Raw genomic sequence first — 21,585 nt, 5'->3', positions numbered from 1 at the left:
AAAATTCTTGAAAACAACTTTCTGAATGATATTTGCAAGCATTATTTCTATGTTGAGGAAGCTGAGGTTCAAAGTCTCATCTAGTAGATGGAGCTGACAATCGAATTAACCAATTAAGAAACAATCTAAGTGCCTATTGTGTGTCTGGCCATGTGCTAGGCTTGGGGTTACAAAGAACTTGTATTCTAATGGAGTGTTATGATAGTACATGCATACAAGATAAATACATAGGAACTTGGAGGCGGGAACCCTGATCACTGATAGAATCAGAAGAGACTCTGAAAGAAGTAGTACTGAACTGAACTGTAAGTAGAGCTTGAGATTCCAAAGTAAAGTGAGGGAAGGAGGATAAGCTAGGCATTGTGGAGGTACAAAGGGAAGAAATGGGATGTCCTTTATCAGAAACAGCAAGCATGCCAATTTTTCTGGAATAAAGACCACATGAGGAATTATAATAGTTAATTACTTTAGAAAGACAGTCTGTAGCCACTTTGTGAAGGGTTTTAAATGTCAAACAAAACAACACGGGATATTGTGAAGCAGGAGAGCCATTTGGTCAGGTTTGCATTTTAGATTGAATATTAATTTAGAAACTGAATTAATGGTAGTCTGGAAAGAGAAGATTGTAACAGAGAACTCACTTAGGAGGCTATCATCTTTGTCCTGGTGAGAAATGATGAAGTGAGTAGAAAGAATGTGAAAGATGTAGGGCAGGTGGAATTGGTAATAGTTGGCAAATTATTTGACATCATACAGTAAGGATGGGTTGAGCTGAAGAGTTAATGATGATTCTTTACTTGTGAAATTAGGTGTTTATAAGATTGGTGATATATCTTCTACAAAAAGTAACAGCGTGACACTGGACAAGTCATTTAGCTTCTGTCTGTAAAATGCTGCTTCTGTAAAATAAGAATTATGGTTGTTATAAGGAACCATTTATAAAGGAATATTTGTAAAGCTCTTAGCATAATGTCTGGCACATAATAGGCATTTAAATATGTTTGTTTCTTTCCTTTTTTCAGCATAAACAGGGTAATGAACAGGAGATAAAAGTTTAAAGGGAAAGAATGGGTTCTAGTTTGGACTTGAAACTAAATATTATGTGACTATAAACAATTGAATCATAGAATCACAGATGTAAGGCTGAAACCTCAAAAAATCATCTAATCCAATCTGCTTGTTGGGCAGATAAGAATATTTGAAATCCAGGAAAGTTACTTGATTTCTTTGAGGTCACATGCATGGTAAGCATGGCTCAAGATTTTATAGTCATTTAGTGGTATAATTAAGATTAAAACTTAGATTCTCTGACTCCTGGCCTAATAGTTCTTCCAGTAAGTCCCATATGGATATTTGAAACATAATTGCCTTTTTATTTATATGAAATATATTCATTTTATATTAAGCGTCAGGAATTTTTTTAACTGAAAATGAAAGGGAATATGACACAGATGATAAAATGCTAACCTAGGAAGAATGGGAAACATGTTCAACCTCTGACAGTAAAATATATAAACTATATGATCATGGTTAATTTATTTAACCTTCCTGCTCTTCTGAAAACTCTCTAAGTCTCTATATTTTAAATGCTTTGTGATTTATCCCAGAGAAGAGAGATTTTAAAGTCTGAAGTTCTCACATATATAAATTGACATATTGATAAGAAATCCAAGTTGATGGTGAATTGATTTTTAATAAAAGGGAAAGTGATTTTCAATATAAAGTGAAATGAAGTGATTTTCAATTTAAAAAAGGCATTGAGAGTATCTCCAAGTTCCCTTTAATTTTTAAGAAGCTTGCAATTGTTGAATAAATTACTTGAATATGTCATCACTCAAGTAAAAAAAATAGATTATTGTTGTTTTCCAAGATTTGGCTCGGATGTAAAAGTGGTCCATTTTTTGGGGCCATCAAAACCTTGGCATTACAAATATAATCGTCAGACTGGCTCAGTGATTTCGGAGAGTTTAACTTCAGATTCTCAGCATCATGTCTCCTTTCTTGATCTCTGGTGGAAAATATACGATGAGAGCATTGTGCCTTTTTTCGATAAAGTCCAGCATGTAGCAGAGCATGAATCTCAAGAACAAACAGTAAGTAAACTGGTGATTCTACCTATTATCAATCTCATTTTAAAAAATAAAGTTGTTGATCACATTGAATTTTAATCATTGTGACACTGGTCTAGTACTTTGACATTTGTAATTTCATTTTAATCCTTATAATAGTGCTGTAAAATAGATAGAGGAGAAAATATCTTTATTCACATTTTATAGCTGAGGAAATAAGTGCAGAGGCATTTACTGACTTGCTGAGGTTCCCATAACTGAGATTAAAACTCAAGTTTTCTGACTTTAAGGTCATTCATCTTTCCATTGTATAGTCATTCTTTTCTGGAAGTAGGATTCCTTTTTGAAAACCAAATTCATTTTCTGTAGGATGCACTGTGGTGTGAAGTCTGGTTTTGAGTAGTGGAATGCTATTGATGCAAATAATTATTTTCGAGAAAAAATTATTGGTTGCATAGAATTCAGTGATGAGAAAGTGTGAGATGTTGGAATAATTTCTAATGCTGAAGAATAGGCCATTTAAATTAGCAGTTAATATTTCATCATGGGTTTTTATCACAGAAAAAGCCACTGATATGTAAGTGGTTAGAATAGAGTGTTGATTACAATTTTGTTTGAATAGATTTTTTTTTCTCATTTCAAAGTAAATTTGAAATAGCAACCAGAAGTGCTTCAGAAGAATCCTTTATTTTCTTGATTGAACTGTAGGATAGATTTGATTTTACTTTTCAGTATAAAGACTAGAATTTAAATGTACTTCAAAAGAAATACATTCTTCACAATCTCTTTAGATAAATCTGAATTGCAGAAAGCTGCATAGAATAATAGAAAGAACACTGATCCTAGAATCTGGAGACCTGGGTTCAAATTTTAATTTACTACTCGTCTGATATTGGGCAAATCATTCAACTCTGTGGATCTCAATTTTTATCATTTACAAAATATACATAATAAATTCTTAGTCTACCTAGCATACAGGGTGGTTGGGAAGAAAATGCTTTTATAAACAACAAGGTATTATGTAAATATAAGCTGACATTATGAAAAGGAATTACACTTTTTTTTTTAATGATTCCTTTATCACATGTAAGAAAATTCTAGAATCATGTATCCCCAGGCTGCCTTCCATTTGCAATAGGGAAATTTTCTTTGCAATATATTGCATATATAAGGTATACATATATATATATATATATATATATATATATATATATATATATATATATATATATATATATATACACATTTTACTGCTTAAATGGATGTCACCAATCTTTTAAAGTTAGCAGTATCATAACATGGTAATATATTAGTGAATCTATGACTCAAGACAGTATAGAAATCCAACATTTTTAAAAGGTATTACTTTAAGTTGCCTACAAAAGTCAGCCAAAAGCCCTAATTGAATTTATCTTTAGCTTCTAGAACTAAGAAGTCAGTGTTCATTTTCATAGTTGACTTAAATCTTTCCAGTTCTTAGTCTGAAATCTGATATAGAGTGGCTGGGGTTGTTGTAACAGAACATTTTGTAGTTACTGCTCTGAAGGAAGAAAGATTCTTAAGACAACATGAAATTCTATGACTGTGAAGATGCCGAAATGCTGTAATCTTTTTTTTTTTTAAACTACATATAGATGTAGTTAACTCTATTTGTGTTTGTATGTATAAACTATTATATATGAATATGTAAAAGAATATTTATATATACACATAAAGGAAAGTTGTTTTACCTACTATATATTTACACACATTTATGTGTATATATATATATATATATATATATATATATTAAAAAAAAATATATATATATACATACACACTAACATAGGAAGTATTGAGAGAAGCTGATAATTATGTGATTGTAATGATATCATTGCACACACATGTATATATACATGTCCTTGTAATGTTATATCATTGTACATATGTGCATGTATAAACATGCACATGTATATAACTATATAAAGTATGTGTATATACATGTATATATGCATGCATGTGCATACACACATAAATATTATATGAAACAACCCTTCCCTCAGATGTGTGTTTGTGTGTGTATCTATGTGTATGTGTATATACTTTCTACTTTTCTGGGAACTGATATGGTCAATTTAAAACTGGAAGGAATATCCACTCTTTCATTTTAGGGTCACCTACCTAGTAAATATCTGAGAAAGAATTCAAACTCATATCTTATTACTTCCAAGTCTAAAAATCTATCCACTTTATTGCCTAGCAAATAGTCCTAACATACACATTTCCAAAAAAAATGTAAATTTGGATTATTAGTGTTTTGGACGACTTTTATTCATCCCAGAGAATTTATACATTCTTCTCAAAAGAGAAAGACTTTTATATTTGCTTCCTTAGTTTAATCTGGTTGGCGCTGCTAAAGATGTTATAATGATATTTTGTATCAGATTTCCCATTTACACAATTGCTGATAGGACCTATAAATTTGTAACAAAAACACTAAGCACTTGCTATCATTGTGTAGAGTAATTTTGTTAAATCTTTTGGTCAAGGCAGAAGTTAGATGGAACTGTAGACAGAATATTGGGATTGAAATTTGTAAGTATCGTTAGCTATCTGTCATGATGGGCTCCATGACCCCATTGGGTTTTTCTTGGCAAGGATACAAGCATGGTTTTCCATTCCTTCTCTAACTCATTTTACAGATGAGGAGCTGAAGCAAACAGGGTCACACAAAGCTAGTAAGTGTCAGAGGCTGGATTTGAATTTAGGAAGAGGAATTTTCCTGATTCTAGGTCTGGTACTCCATACACTATATCACCTAGATGCCCACTAGTCAGAAGTCTGAAGCACCAGCTCTGTGACCTTGAACAAGTCATTTAATCTATCTGCTTCAAGCCTTAACTGTAAAATGAAAATAACAATAACACCTAACTCTCAGGCTTGTTTTTGAGGATTAAATGAGATAATATCTGTTAAAGCATTTAGCGAGTTCTCAGTATATAACAGATGCTTAATTAATGCTAGTTCCCTTCTAATAAGGGGAGAAAAGATGATATTTTTCAATAATTTATGGTCAATACATGCACAATTGTGTAAATAAAATATAAATTGTAGAACTTACTGCATTAGTAAATATAGGAAGTAATGTAGGAAATTAAATGGTTATGGCATAAAAGTATATGATTAAGATTAAAATGAAGACATTTTATTGTCTAATTTCTCTTGTTTTGATTTATTTCATTTTAGATTTCTCTTTGTGGTGCTGATAAATCATGGAAAAGTTCAAATTTAAGCCAAGAGCATAAACAATATTTACCTCTTCAGGAGTTTTCAGAACAGACACTGGAAATAACTCTTCCTATTCTGATACCAGAAGTGACTGAGACAGATGTAAGTACATGATTATATTTACATGTATTAACATGTATAAGTACATGAACAGCTGGGTTTATGTAACAGAGTGGAAATAGAACCGAGAAAAGCTTCTACCCAGACATATATGGAGAATGCCTTGGGAAGAATTAATGTTTGCTGCCCAGAATGCTTTCTCTGACCTGACATATTGCTGTGTATGATACTCCCAGAAGCCCATGTCCTTATACTGCTTATTCTTCTCAAAAAGTATCAAAGCATCCCACTCTGGTATGACCTGTTCAATAGCAGTTTGTGGAGGTGAGTGGTTCAGCCCCATCTTGGCTTTCTTTGTACTCTTAGAAGCTTATATTCTGACTTGATTGCCCAGGAATGAAGTCTTTCTTTGACTCAAATTGTTACAGCTCCCTATGACTGAACTATTCTTTGCATTTAAAAAGCTACCATAATGTTTCTTTTTTAAAGTGTATAGTCTTTTAGGATAAAAAAAAATCAATTGAGATCTTTACTCCAGGTCCAGCCTTCCCTTTTTTCAAAGCTGTCAGACCACTACTTTGTATTGTATACTTGTAGGCTTCTATTCATTCATTTATCTATCTACTTACCCAATCGTTCATTATTTATTCATTTATTCATTAATTCATTGATTTATTTATTTACCTAATTATCTATTTTTCTTTATATTTCTTCATTCATTTATTATACTTATTCCTATGATTTCATCTGAAGTTCCTGTTAAAACATTCTTCTTTCAATGTAAGTCAGCATCTTCTCTGAAACCTACAGCTTTGGAATGTTTCCTGCAGTACTGAAAGGTTAAGTGACTTGCCTGGAGTCACACAGTCAGTATGTGTCACAGGTGGCAAAAGAACCCAGGCCTTCCTGTCTCAAAAACCAGCTCCTTATTCATTATGTGATGCTGTTACAATGCCCTTAATTAGAGATAGTTGAGTATCACGCTGGACAGAACACTGGGTCTGGAATTTGGAAGATTTAAATTACAATCCTGCCTGAGAAATTTACAAGTTTTATGATCTTGGACAAGTTACTTAATTGCCTCAGTTTTCTCAACTATAAAATGGGAATTATAGTAGCACCTATCTCCAGGGTTATTATTAGAATCAAATGAAATATTATTTATAAAATGTTTATCATAGTGACTGGCATTTAGTATGTACTTTAATAGATCTTTCCTTTATTTTTTTTTCAAGGGGAATAATAATAGCATCTACCTTCCATGGTAATTGTGAGGATAGAATGAGGCATTTGTAAAGCACTTGGTAAACCATAAAGAATTATTTAAATGCTATTTTTTTATTAATATTATTTGCTAACTTTACACATTCACAAGAGATTTCTAAACAACATTTTAAATGATTGACAGATATCTAAAGTCATGTATATCATTGTTGTGTCTAATATGTTATGTCTGCCAACAAAAATAAAAATATGGTAAAATATTTGAAAAAAATTTTTAAATGTGATTCATTCATTTTGTCTCTCCAGCTGGAATAGTTTTCTGTGTTGTTAGAACAGATTTCTGATTTTAAATGACCATGTTCAGAACAATTGTTCAACTTTTTATCTTAAGGAAAGAGTTTTTAGTTTTATAGATGAGGATGAATTTGGATATGGGAATTACAAGGTAGCAATGCTTTTGTTTAAATCTGACATGGCTCTTGATATCACCCTGAAGAGGTCTGTTTAAGGTTTAAAGTTGATTGCTAATAATATCCATTGAAGTATCTAAATAGTCATGTATATGTAAAACATCACTTATGTCAATATTGCAATATTTCATGGTGTCATCAATGTAATTAGTTGAGAAACTGGTACAAATTGTGACTTGTCCTCTCCAAAGCTATTTTGTAGTTTTTGACCATGTCCTTGATCATCTCATTGCTATTGTTTATCCACAATTGCATAGAAATTATCATAGAAGTTTCATTTTTCTATTATCCTTTGGATAATAATTTTTAGTCCTCTGAAAGCATCACATTTCACAGTGACATATGAAATGAAAATATTAATTTCATGAGTAAATTCCTGAATTCCTGAGTTCACATAAACATATGTCAAGTAAATAAGGTTATCTCTGGCTTTGAAGGTCAAGACTGAGGTGTTAAAATGAAATGAAGCACTTCATTACTTTAATCTCACCTGTAGTAGATAGAAAGCTAACTTTGGAGGCAGAAATATCTAGATTTAAGCTCCACTCAGACATATACTGGCTGTGTAACCCTCAGCTAACCATAGCCTCTCAGTTCTATAGGCAACTATAGAAGTTGGTAGCACCCTACCCAGAACTCTTCATACCAATGATGTCACAGTTCTAGGTTCAGTCCCAGATTCTGCTTCTGATGTTTATCATTAACATTCTAAAAGAATAAAATTCTGAAGCTGGCCAATGAAATATTACTGATGAGAGTGAAATAGTGTCTGGTTTTTTTCAAGTCAGACTGTAAATAATTTACTTGTCAGTTTGCTATTGAATTATGTATAAAACCATACCTTATTGCATAGTTGGAGACTAGACTTACTGATGCTGTTTTTGAAAAAATCAATACTGACTGCCAATATTTAGCCCACAAATGACTGTCTCAAGCATTTCCCCCCAGATTATTACCAGTCCAGCAGTTTTAATTCATTCTCTAGCACATGACCATCATGGCCATCTACATAATAAAATAAAATGGATAGACAATATTTATTGGCCAGACTGTCATGTACATTAAAATGATACATTGACTGTGATATTCATCAGTACATCAGCATCACTTGAGGAGAAATGAGCTGAGCCTACAATTGAATAGGGGGATAAAGTGCTAGATTCCTCTGAGGAAAGCCGACAGTACTTTAAATGATCCCATACTACCCATTGCCACAAAACACCAGGTTGTAAAGTGAAAATTCTCCTAATAATCTTATATAGATGTGAATCACAAGCCATTATAATGTCAGAAGAATCACAATTCCAGGTAACTTAATGGCCAAAAGAGAATTGAATGTGTAGACTTTAGCATATTATTAACAATGATGAATTATATGTGAGACATAATATAACTTATATCATCACAAATTAATAAACCTCTCAAAAAGTTAAGTTAGTCATGTATCAAGAGGAAGATGTAACTGATGGTCAGCCTGAGTGCCTTCCCAATACCCATCATGTATAAAAGGAATCAGAGGAAGGAGAAGGCATGTTTAAGAATTATATGGGTTGGAAAAGTATGGAACAATTATACAATGGACGAAATATGGATCCAGTGCAATATCATCTTTGGGTTTTAAAATGTATTTGATATTTTTTATTTTCTGTGGGTGCTTTGTCATTTTTTTCATGTTGCTTGACTGCCACCTGCTGATCACCCACAGAATCATAAAGTTTCTGAGCTGTAAAAAGATCTCAGAGAGCATCTGATTCAACTCTTTTATTTTATAGATTTGGAATTAAGGCTCAGAGACATTTAGTGAGTTAGCTGAGCTTATATAATATAAAGACGAGAACTAAATTCACCTTTCCTTATTTTCAATCTCCTTATCTTTTCCATTATTTTTCTTTTGAAAATTGTATAAGTGGAATTTCCTGTTATGTTTTTTTCAAAATTGATTTATAAACATTTTTATTTCTTGCTCAAAGTCCAGTAGTCTGTCTCAGAAAATAATACGGTGGGACATTTATGGGAAGGTATATATTTATCCCCCTATATGCCAGCCTTAAAAAGTTGGGAATGCATCCTGCTTTCTAAAAATAACATTATGAATCTGTTTTAAAATTAACTTTTATTTGACCTATTAAGCTTATGCCATCTCTTCAGAAGCAGAAAGAAATAATAAAGAGATAGGGAGTCAAGAAGACCTGGATTCATGTCCTGTGTCTGGCTTATACTTGTTTTGTGCTAACTGACCAGACAACTTAGTTAACCTTTTATTGCCTGGGAGACTCTATAAGATTCTGTTACAAAGCAGATACCATTATTGACAGAGTGAATTCCATATACCAGTATTTAAAAAAATACCTATTAGACCATCACCTTGGTTGATGAATTCCTTGAGCTTATTATCCACCATGAAAAGTAGTATTTCAGTGTTACATAGACACTTCAATGGGTCTTTGATTTGGTCATGATGGGTTATACTTTCAGTATTATATGACATTTACCCAGACCTCATATTTTTTGGCCTTTGCTTACAAAAATCTTCCATAGTGTCTCTACTAAAGATACTTACTGGGGGCCTTTAGATCTTTTAGTTATTGTCATTTGTGCTCTAAGAGGATCAAAATGACATTACTAAGTTGGGGTCAAGGTACAGTGTGTCTGATCAACGTGAGCTCAGAAAGATCTAGGTTGATCATACCAATATGAGCTCAGATGTCTCTGCCACAGATCAGGCACAAATAGTCCATATGAACATTTTGAGTGGGAATTTCTCTAGATTTGCACATTTCATATTTCTTTTGAGCTACTGCAATTCTGCTTTGCTCATATAATACAGAGCCTTCTTTGATGCATACACGTCATGGTGTTCCTGTGCTTGGTTCTCTAATGTCTCACAATCAATTCCAAAGCTCTTCAGAGAAACCTTGAGATTGTCCTTGTATAATTTCTGCTTACCTATGTGTGAGTGCTTGACTTCTATGAGTTCTTGGTAAGATAGTTTTCTAGATAAATTTATGTTTGGTATTTGTATACCCATTGTAGTTGCACTCTTTGCAGTAAGAATTTGAATGCTTGGCAATTTAACTGCAGAAAGGACCTCAGAGTCCAATATCTTTTTTTGCTAGATGATCTTCAGAATTTCCCCAAGTTAATCCAAATGGAAGCAATTCAATTTCCAGGCATGGCTTGGGTGTAGTGTACAGGTCTCACAGCAATACAACAATGAGGTCAGTACAGCCTAATGCCTCTTCTCTCCCACACTTTAATTTAAAGGTTTGAGCATTTAGTGATTACTTGAGCAATATTCTAGGCATATAAGGAGATTACATTTTTCTAGAAGATGTATTATTATCATTTCTATTTTAAAATGAAGAAACTAAGGCTAAGTGATGTCTTAAAGTCACAAAGCTAGTAAGTGACTGAGGCCATATTTATGCTTAGCTCTTCTTGATTAAGATCCAGTACTTTGTCCATTGAGCAACCTACAGAATTGATCTTGAATGCCAGAAAACCTGGATTTTATTTCCATATCTGGTGTGATTTTACTTAAGTCATTTAGCCTATTGGGACCTTTGGGAACACTTTAGGTGGCCAAAAAAGGTTATGACTTGCCTCAGTGGAAGGAAGCACTTCATGGGGATTTCATTATAATAATGAAATTACAGGTCCAGTCTTTAATCTCAGAGTTACTAAATAGTATGCCATGTGATTGTGACAAAACAGATTATTTATAGCATTCCCATCTATATCATGAGATCTTTGACAGCAAGAATCATGTTTTTATAATTTTATGTTTTTCTTCAGCATTTTATGGCAGCTAGGTGGTACATATCCTCAGATACTTACTAGCTGTGGACAAGTCACTTAACTCTATTTGCCTTAGTTTCCTCATCTGTAAAATGAACTGGAGAGGGAAATGCTGGAAAAGGAGCAGGGGGAGGAAATATATGATGGCATGGCATATCCAATTTTTGCAATTTTCCATTGTAGTTTTGTATTTTTTACATTGAACTTTTGACATAAAGGACATTTATTAATTTATTAATTCACTTATTAATTTGGTTTTAAGATTTTGTTTTTATGAAAATCCATCCTGACAAGATACTTTACTCCTGCCTTGTTACTTTAAAGATACTTTACTCCTGTTGTTAGAAATTGATAAGGTCTAGATTTAGGGAATTTAGGCAGGTTCAGGTTCAGGAAACCAAATGGAGAGGTTTGGCTCCCCTGCACCCCTCTGGGGTTTGGCACAAAGGGTAGGGAGTTTTGGGGACTCCCTTCTGGCGGTGCAAAGATTCTCTGTAAAGGAATTTAAGACCCCAAAACCTACATTGATAAAAGAAGTTTGTTATGGGGATTGAGAAATAAGGTTAGAAATCCTGACAGAGAGGCATGAAATCTGGTTGGCAAAATAGGTGAGGGTAAAGAAAGGATGGTACTGGAAAAGACTGTTCCAGTGGACAGAGGCTCCTTGACATAGCAAGCATGGCAGAGCTGGCATGTTTGGAACTTCTGCAAAGAGAGGGTTTTAGATTGGCTCTTTTATAAGCTCTGACTACAAGCTGGGGGTCTTGATGGGGCTGGGTACAGTTTGAGTTGAATTGAATGGAAGATCTTCATTTGAATAGGCTTGGAATTCTTTAGCTTAGCACTCAACCAGTCCCACATAAGTAAACCACTTTATCTGATTCCCTTGGGCGGTCTCTCACTGAGGCAGGGTTGAAGGAGATTTTCTACTTCAAGGATTTTTAGAGTTTCGGGGTCCCCTCTTCAAAATCATGCCATTTATACAATTTAAACTATACTAATGTCATAATATGTTTGAATCATATAAATATTATCTTAGTGTCTAAGTATGAAAAAAGTAGAATATGTGTAAATAATCATAACAAGGGGAAATAAGGATTGCGTGTTTGAATCTCCTTTTTTGCTGTCTGTAAAAAAATCAAGCTTTCAAAAAGAATCAGAAAATGAAGAGGATGAATTAGGTGGCATTGTTAGGTCTGTATAGGATAAACTGAAATTAGGAAGAAATGACTTGTTAATTTTTAAGTTAATGTGATACAAGGGGTAAATAAGTCCCTATCTGTAGCTTTTTAACAGGGAATTAATGAAAAATAGAACCTAACATACTCTCATTAATAAATATGTGTAAAAACTATTTGTCTTTGTGAGTAACCACTGTTTCTCAGAGTGAAAACAATTTGTAGCTTTGGGCCAGAAAGACTGGTCAGAAAAAAAAAATAGCACAAACATCTTAATGGAATTTTGGCTTCAGTATAAGAATATAATTAAGAAAAAATTTGTTCTTATGCAAACCAAGATTTTTAGAAAATTATTAATTTTGATAAAACAAAAATGAGATTTTTATACCAAATTTTGTCTACTATTCATTTCTTTTATAATGATATGATAATCATAAATAAAGTCTGAATGATTTATGAAGTCTTTTGAAATGAATTGAAAAAATTTAGGAATTTATTTTTAAAACAATAATTTGTAAATATTATGTGGAAACAAGCTAGTAAGATCATAGGAGATAGTAAACTTTCTGGCTAGTACAAATTTTTTTTTTGTTATATAAAATTTAAAACTGTTGAAATGGGTAAAAATTATCAGTTTTTAAAAATATGCCATGTATTAAAAAGTGTTGTGGTTTTTGCCTTAAACTAGTTTCTTGGTTTTGATGAGAATTAAATAAGGGGTACCTAAATGAAATTAGGGTTAATTGAGGTCTAAGTGGCAGGTTCGGGATACAGGGAGTCAAATAGAGCTCTCCTGCAACCCCTTTGGATTCTGCACAAGGATACAGAATAAAATGAGGTGTAGTAGCAGCACAAGAGTCCTCTGTAAAGGAATTTACAGACCCGAAAACCTAGATTAATAAAAGAAGTTTATTTTGGGGTTTGGAAGTAAGGTTACAGGTAGAAAGACGCCAGGGGCAGGGCTGGGACTAGGTGGGTAGGAATAGCCGCATAAGGATGCCATGTTTGAGGCTCTTGCAAAGAGTGGACTCCAGTTTTGCCCCTTTTCATAATGGGGGCTTAATCTTAAAAGGGGCCCGGGAATGGAGTCCCAGGTTGGCTCCTGGCTGGTTTCAGCCAGGGTTAAAAATTTGAATAAAATTCAATGATTTTTTTAGATAAGGAACTATTTGTGCTTGGGGTGAGGGTTGGGGAAATCTGAGCAGATCATTAGAATGGGGGTTGGGGCAGCCCAAGTTAGCTCAGATCCTATGGGGGCTGGGAATTAGAAAGGAATCTTATCCCACATCAGTTATACTCAATTTTCAAATTAGTTTGTATGTTTTTTTTTTTTAAACTTTCCTTCTATTTTCCTCTTTCTTTTTTTTCTGCCCCTCCCCCATCATCCTAAGAATCTTTTTTGGAAACTGAAAAATAAAATATCGGAGAATACTATTAATAATTAAGTTGTTTTCAGTCTTACATATAATTTCTAAAAATTACAAAGTCTATTAAAATGCAATTTGGTTTGCCAAGTTTGTATTGATCCCATTGACATTTACAAATGTTTCTTCTTTCTTCCTTAATCATTTCCTAAATAGTATGTGTGTGTGTGTGTGTGTGTGTGTGTGTGTGTGTGTGTGTTTTAATTCAGTTGAATTGGTGAATGCCAACAATACACTAAGCACGACTATATTTTCCTGATTGCTAGGTCAGTGGTTCTTATTATTTCATCCTGAGTACCCTACTATGTTACCCTCTACCCTGTGCATCTTGGTCCAAAAAGGAAAGAAAAAAAAAAAAAAGAATTTGAATGTTTTTGCAAAGAGGAACTTTAACAGTCAATAAGCATTTAAGTGCTTGCTATATTAGGGCACCCTTATTAGTGCTAGGGATACAAAAAAGGTTAAAAAATAGCCCTTGCCTTAAAGGCTCTTACATTCAATAGAAAAGACAATTTATAAATAATGAAACATACAAAATAAAGAGAAGATCTAAGATTAGGAAGGCATTAGCAACAAAGGGAAAGAGAAGGAAGCCAGGAAAAAGTAGAATTTGAACTAGTCAATTAACTTTTTGCCTCTGAGCGGGGCTTCAGGTTTCGACTTGAAGTTAGACGAGATCTGAGTTTGAATTCTATTGCATATACCAGTTTGTATCACATTATCTCCTTGAGCTTCAGGTTCCTTATCTGTAATATTTTTAGTAGCTAGTAATCATTGGAAGTATAAAATATAAAGTATTCTATAACTCCTATAGCCTACATAATTAGTGAATATTATTATTAATGACCATGGAAGTTTGAGATGTAGTAGTCAGAACCTAAGGCCACCATTTACTAGTTTTTTTTTTTTTTTAACTTAAACAAAGTTTAAGTTCAATTTCCTTATCCATGAAGTGGGAATTTGAACTAAATATCTCTTTGGTCTTTTAACTTTGAAGCAGGAAGGAAGCAAGGACCAAAGAATATTTGTAGTGGGATATGTATGTTTATAGCTGCTTTTGTCATTTTTGAAAAGCCTTCTATAACCTATTTCTCTAACACCATTATTTTTTTCCTACACTGCTCATCACTTTGACAATCAGGTTTAAACTGAATTCATATAAACACTAATCTGTTTTTTATAAAGTGCCCTCATAAAATTTCTCCACAAATTCTAATATCTATGAAAAACAAAATGAATAGAAAGGAAGCAAAGTATGTTAACTCTTCTTAGATTCTGTGCTTAATTTTTCATTTTAACCATGGATAGGTCCTATTGATAGTCAAAGTACATTAAGGATTGTCTCTTTTTCACAATGTACAATTGATAGAATATATAGAAGTGATTTAAAGGGATAGATTATTTCCTTTTTTGTATTTGATTCTCCAGTGCCAAGCACATTTGGGTTTTCTTAATAAATACAGTGATTTGCCAGTTCCTTCTCCAACTCCTTTTTAAATAAAGAAACAGGCAAACAATTTACTGAGGATCAGGAAAATACCTGAATAAGTAAGTATCTGAGGCCAAAATTTAAATTCAGGTCCTCCTGACTCCTGGGCCAGTGCTCTATCCTCTGCACCAAATAGTTGCCCGAACTTGTTGTATGGAGACATATAGAGTACTTGACCTGGTATTAGGAAGACCTGAGTTCAAATATAGCCTCAGACACTTATTGGCTCTGTGACCTTAAGCAAGTCACATGCTCTCTGCCTCAGTTTCTGTAAAATGGGAATAATAACACTTATATTTCAGGAATGGTAGAAGGACCAAGTGACATAATAAGCATAATAAACAGGAGGTGTTTAATGAATACTTATTCTCTTTCCTTCCCCTAACAAAACAGTGCCTATGAATTGTTACTGTGAACTGTCAGAAAAATAAAAACAAAATCCAAAACCTTGTCCTATGTGGTATTTACTATGAACTTCTTTTTGTTTTGTTTTAATTGGTAATTATAAATAAATATCTTAAGTTTTGATATTTCCATTAGAACGTGAGTAGAGATTATGGAAATTTTTGTACTTCCACCAGTACTAGGTACAGAGTAGGTGTCTGATAAATGATTAACTGATCATTAATTTACATATTGGTAATTTTGGATATTTTTAATAAATTAAGTACAAATTACAGAATAGTTAGTTCTAGATTATTCAAGGCTGATAGTCTATTTAGCTATTTAACAATAACAACAAAAAAATAGGTTTCCTCACTTCTTTTCTCTGCCTTATGCCATAGAATATAAAATTCTTGAGATCAGTAACTTTACAGTTTTCTTTTTAACTCCAATTCCTGTCACAGTGCTTTTTCATGTCAGGTAATTAAGACTGTGGACTTGAATTTGTTGTTTTTAATTTCTTGTATCTTAATTAGAAGTTAGATGAGAAGGAACCATGGTACAGTGGTGGAATGCTAGATTTAAATTTGGAAGAAGTGAAAGTCCCGTCTCTGCCTTTTAGTACCTTTGTGACTTATCTTCTTAGTTTCTTCATCTTAGCTAGATGATCCTCACAAAATCCCTCTAAGTCTTAATCTATGACCAATTCTAGAAGGAACTCCAACTATAATTCTCTCAGCATTATCTTATTCAAATTCTGATAGTTTAAAAAAATGATGTTTGAGGATTTGGGGATTAGGTTGACTTTAATGAAGAAAATAAAAGTTTGGTGATAGAGGACTTTATTTTTACATTTGAATCTTGTTTATCTACTACTACAAACTGTGAGTGAATTTGCTTTACTAAAAATTCTTGTTTGTGATAAGAGTTTTATGATAATAAACTGAAAAAAAAGTCTGATAAAAACATAGAGACAAAATCCTATTGGCACATCAAATAAACAAATCTTTTAAGATCAAGATCTTTGGACCAAATGTTGAGATTTTGGAAAATACATGTAGAAAGATTGAGACTTTTTTTTTTTGGGGGGGGGCCCAGCTTGTACAGGTTTCTTTAGTTGTTTTTCTTAGACAAAAATCAATTATAACAGACCTCCGTCTTGATTCTTTTAGAGTGATAAGCTTTATAATTTTGGATAATATTCAGTTTTCTAAGAACAATTTTTTTCTTTATTAAAACTTTTTATTTTTCAAAACCTATGCATGGACAATTCTTTAATATTAGCCCTTGGAAAACTTTGTGTTCCAATTTTTCTCCCTCTTACCCTATGCCCTCTCCCCATGCCCTCCGCTAGTTGACAGGTAGTCCAATATATGTTAGTCATGGTAGAATTATATGTTAAATCAATATAAGCATGCATATTTATACAATTAAATTTTAATATAATCAAAATTATCTACTTTGTGATCAATAATAATCTGTAGCTCTCCTTTGGTCACAAATTCCTTCCTCCTCCACAAATCTGAGAGGTAGACTATCTTGTGTTCTTCGAATTTATTTATAATATCATTTTTTTTTATCTAGGTCATGAACCCATTTCACCCTATCTTAGTATATGGTGTTAGGTGGGGGTCAATGCCTAGCTTCTACCATACTAGTTTCCAATTTTCCCAACAGTTTTTGTCAAATAGTGAATTCTTATCCCAAAAGCTGGGGTCTCTGGTTTGTCAAACACTAGATTACTATAGTCATTGACTGTTTTGTCCTGTATACCTAACCTATTCCACTGATCTACTTCTCTATTTCTTAGCCAACACCAAATGGTTTTGATGACCGCTGCTTTATAATATAGTTTTAGATCTGGTACAGCTAGGCCACCTTTATTTGCATTTTTTTCATTAATTTCCTTGAAATTCTTGGCCTTTAAGAACAATTTTTTTAACTTTTTTTTTTTTTTTTTTTTTTAGAGGCAATCAGGATTAAGTAACTTGCTCAGAGTTACACAACTGGTTTATGCATAAAGGTAGATTTGAACTGGATTTGAACTGACTCCAGAGCTGATGCACAAATTGTTAACTAATGGAAAAATGGTTATTTTTCAGCTGCTAGTTCAGAAAGAGGAACCCAGTTCTCCTGAACGTTTCCTGGAACCAAATAATGAACTACCTGCCTATTTTACTAGTAACCCTATTACCTTATACACTTTGGAAGTTATATATATATATATATATGTATATATATATATATATATATATATATATGTATATATATATATACAATCTTTATGTCTATCTACCTTTTAATCTACTTTTTAATAGCAATTTTAAGGGATTTTGGGGAGTGGGGTAGGGTAGAGGTGATGGAACTGCTTTATTTAGTCTTTTCTCAGACAAAAATAATCAAAACAACTCCAACTTGATTCCCATAGGCCAATAAATTTTACAGTATTTGTTAGTGCCTAATAATCCAAGAGCAAATTGTTAACTAATGGAAAAATGATTATATTCTTAGCAGCCAGTCCAGAAAGATGAACATAATTCTCCTGAGTGTTTCCTGGAACCAAATAATGAGCCACTTGTAGAGTTCACCAGTGACCCTGTTCCTCTACACAATTTGGAGGTGATATTTTCAGCCTTTGTGTCCTATCTTGTTTAATACACTTGATGAATCAGCTCTATATCCTTATGTTTGGTCAATTAATCGATATGAATTTTGAATCTGATATTATTAAAACTAAAGCATGCCAGTCTACCTTTAAATGGTTTTGTTTTTATTTTTGCAGGGGGAGGATGAATCTGGTTTGTTTAGTCTTTTCCAGGACAAAATAAAAATTGAAACAGACCTCCAACTTAATTGTTGTAGGCTGATAAGGTTTTCAATTTGCATAATGTCTAGTCACTCAAGAGCAAATTATTAACTAATGACAAAATGGTTATATTCTTAGCAGCCAGTCCATAAAGAGGAACCCTATTTTCCTGAATGTTTCCTGGAACAAAACAATGAACCATCTGCACAGTTTACCAGTGACCCTGTTTCTCTACACAATTTGGAGGTGATATATGCAACCTTTATGTCCCATGTTGTCTAATACACCTGATAAATCAGTTCTACATGATATTATTTTTTATTCTTACATCACTAAAATGAGAGCATGCCAATCTCTCTTTTAATAACAGATTCCTGTCCCCATATATTTTTCTTAAGGTGGCTGATTTTTTGCATGATTTAATTGTTGAATATATAAATAATGTGATAATTATGTTCACTTTAAAAATTAACATGGTAAAAGTATATTAAATGAAGAAAAATTAGGGGTTGGGTTTGTTATTTTTTGGAGGGTATAGTAATAGTAAATAGGGAAATTACTTCATTTTTAAATAAGGAGTGTCCAATTACAAATTAGTTAAACGTTTTTCAGATTTGGAGAGATATATACTGGCAAAGAGAAAGAATGCTACTTTTTAAAGAATCAAAAAGAATGTGTTATCTTATATTTTTCTTGAGGAAGAATTCTTGAGAATTATATTCTTACTCGAGAACAGAGACCATGTTTTTTAGCATTCTCTTTGTTAAGTTCTAATACACCTGAGTTCTTGATTAAATAATAAAGAACAGATAAAGTGAAGACTGGGAGTTGGGGGCATAGTTGAGATTAAAGTAAATTTCGAGTGGAATTTCTCATAAACAATAATCCTTGTGATTAAATATAAAAATTTAGTTTCAAAAATATTTTTTAGATATAGCAATTTTTGGCAAGGGAAATCTTAATTTTTCTTCTCTTTTTTACTGAAATGCCTAACTCAAATTTCCTAGACCTCTTTGGAACAGAATTTTATGAGTTCTATTAACATATTCAACCCATTATGTTAATTTTGGAAAGGAAGGGATTATTATCTATTTTGCCAGTATATTAAAAGCCACTTTAATTTTCCTGACCTATTACTGGTGCATCTTTTTCTGCCTCCTAAAGAAACCTACTCTTTGGACATAAAAGATTTTACTTAATTATTGAGAAGGCAATGTGGGCCTTCCTCATTTTCCTAATGCATTCAGGTCTTTTCTAGATCTAAACCTATGATTTTATGAGTATATGGTCTATGAAAATATTTATCATAGCCATTACTAGCAGCATAATTTCCATAATTTGATTTAAAGTTATAGGCTTGATGACTAAGAGTTATTGCTTTCCTCTTCTTAAGAGAATTTGTTACTTACTTGACAAATGATCTGTGAATGTCTCTCTCTCTCTCTCTCTCTCTCTCTGGGTATGTGTGTAGTATTTTGTAGTATAATGATAGACAAGTCATAGTAATAGGCAGATCATAAGTTCCTTACGGGGAGGAACCATTTTTTTTTGTCTTTGTGTTTATAGTACCTTATTGATAATCTCATAGTAGATATTTAATAAATGCTTATTCATTGAATTGAATTAGTTTACTTTAATTCTGTTGAATGACAATTGGTATTGGCTTACTGTGTGATCTGGTACTATCAGGGAACATGAAAATAAATTTAATGTCCACTTATACTAATTGTGTGTGGGTGGATTCTCAACAGGGAAGACTGTTTGCAGTCTCAAAACCAGCAAATTATACTTTGCATTTTCCAACAGTTGACAAGCATGAAGATGTCTGACCTTCAGAACTTGAACGTCTCCATTCTAACAAGAATTTTCAATTATAGAGGCAGAGCCATTAATAGTACCAAGATTTTTAAACAAGTCACAGATATTAAGCAGAAAAGAAACTGGATATGTGTTCTATTTCAGAAGAACTAAAGTTATACATTATATATTTATTCTCTTAAGTCATTAGATAATAATATTGTCATTAGCAGGATCTTTGAAAGGCATAGATATGGGTTTCTCCTTTCTTATTTCCATTTTTTTTCTTTTATACCTAGATGAGAAAGTGACAATATCATTAGAAAGAGAAAAATCAGTATAATTCAATTTTCTTATCAAGCAATCTGAAATTATATTATAGGATTTTATATTTATGTGAACAACTTAAAAAAATCTTTTCAGCAAAATCTAAGGTTATATTCCATAAGTTCAATACATATATGTGCATCTCTGTGTGTCTCTCTGTATAATTCTGTGGAATAGTAAGTCAAATGTTATTCTAGAAAAAAAAAAAGATTTGCTTTGTAAATGACTAAAGTGCTTAGAAGTTGGCAAAGGTATAATTATGTGATCTTTAAAAAGTCCAATAAATTAATATGATCCTGTATGAAGACTTTCTCCAAAAATTATGTTTGAGTACAATTCTTTTGTAATCAACAGAAGAAAATGTTGATTTTTGTCATCTTGTTTCTTCTAGGTTGAGTTGGCCTTTTCTGTAACAGAGCTTTCCATTCAACAGAAAGTAAAGGAACCCAGTGCAGAAGAAGAAAGAAGGAAATGGGAAGAAGGCCGTGTGGACTACATGGGAAAAGATGCATTTGCACGTATTCAGGAAAAATTGGATAGATTTTTACAGTAGTTTTGTCAGCTATGTCTGTATTCTTGTGAAAATGTTGTTGCCATTATGCTCATGCTTCTGTGAAATGACAAAAACTCTCTTAGCTCTTAGTAATAGGAAAGGCCTTTTAAATAATGTGCCTCTATTTATTTTCAGCCAACTTGAGTGCCTCAATATAAGTAATGCAGAAAATTCAAGTCTAGCTTGAAATGCCTAGCTGACCCAAGATAAATAGCTTCTAGTATTCCCTATTAGCTCTGTACCTTACTTAATCTTGCCAGCAAAATTATTTGGAATAAATATAGACTTTTTTGGTAAATGTATGCATTATAATGGGAAGAATACCTAAAATGTAGACCTATTCAGGTGCAAAAATATTGCTGCTTAGTGTAGTTAAAAATTACAGATCAGTCTTGCAATTTTCTTTTCTTTAAAAATGCTAGGAGATGCAGTTGATGTTCTGGGAAAGATTGATGATAAATGCATATCTATTCCTGCGTGATTTGAGCTAAATTTCAGTAACTTATCTTTTTTTTTATTTCACTTTCAGTTTTAAAATCTCATGGTCTTTTTTTGATGTCGCTGCCAGGAACACTGATTTTGAATATAACACATAGAGAGATGTTTATCTGGTTGATTAAAAAAAAATCTCTTTAGTTTTATGTAGAGGAGTTGACCATAAGGTTTCCAAAGAATTAATAGTTTATTTTAGTTTTTCATAGATCAACTCATTGCAGCAATACTTAAAATATTTTTTGCT

At 32.5% G+C, this 21,585-nt stretch overlaps 1 protein-coding gene across 9 annotated transcripts in view; it reads left to right on the top strand.

Annotated features, from left to right (window-relative positions):
• Positions 1–21,338, top strand: part of GYG2 (glycogenin 2) — a 48,895-nt gene extending 27,557 nt beyond the window's left edge. For 3 of the 9 annotated variants that reach the window (XM_074300214.1, XM_074300216.1, XM_074300215.1), the window contains exons 7-11: positions 1,871–2,093; positions 5,295–5,438; positions 17,875–17,982; positions 18,308–18,415; positions 20,685–21,338. In XM_074300214.1, coding sequence (XP_074156315.1) covers positions 1,871–2,093; positions 5,295–5,438; positions 17,875–17,982; positions 18,308–18,415; positions 20,685–20,846 — 745 coding nt within the window. In that variant the 3' untranslated portion in view covers positions 20,847–21,338. The remainder of the gene's footprint in view (positions 1–1,870; positions 2,094–5,294; positions 5,439–17,874; positions 17,983–18,307; positions 18,416–20,684) is intronic. The other 6 variants (XM_074300218.1, XM_074300217.1, XM_074300221.1 and 3 more) reach the window with 6 other exon arrangements.
• The last annotated feature ends 247 nt before the right edge of the window (positions 21,339–21,585 follow it).

This window comes from Sminthopsis crassicaudata, chromosome 3 (genome assembly GCF_048593235.1).
Source record: "Sminthopsis crassicaudata isolate SCR6 chromosome 3, ASM4859323v1, whole genome shotgun sequence".
In the NCBI taxonomy this organism is placed as follows: domain Eukaryota; kingdom Metazoa; phylum Chordata; class Mammalia; order Dasyuromorphia; family Dasyuridae; genus Sminthopsis; species Sminthopsis crassicaudata.
Note: the sequence above shows the minus strand (reverse complement) of the source record. Positions and strands in the feature narration are given on the sequence as shown.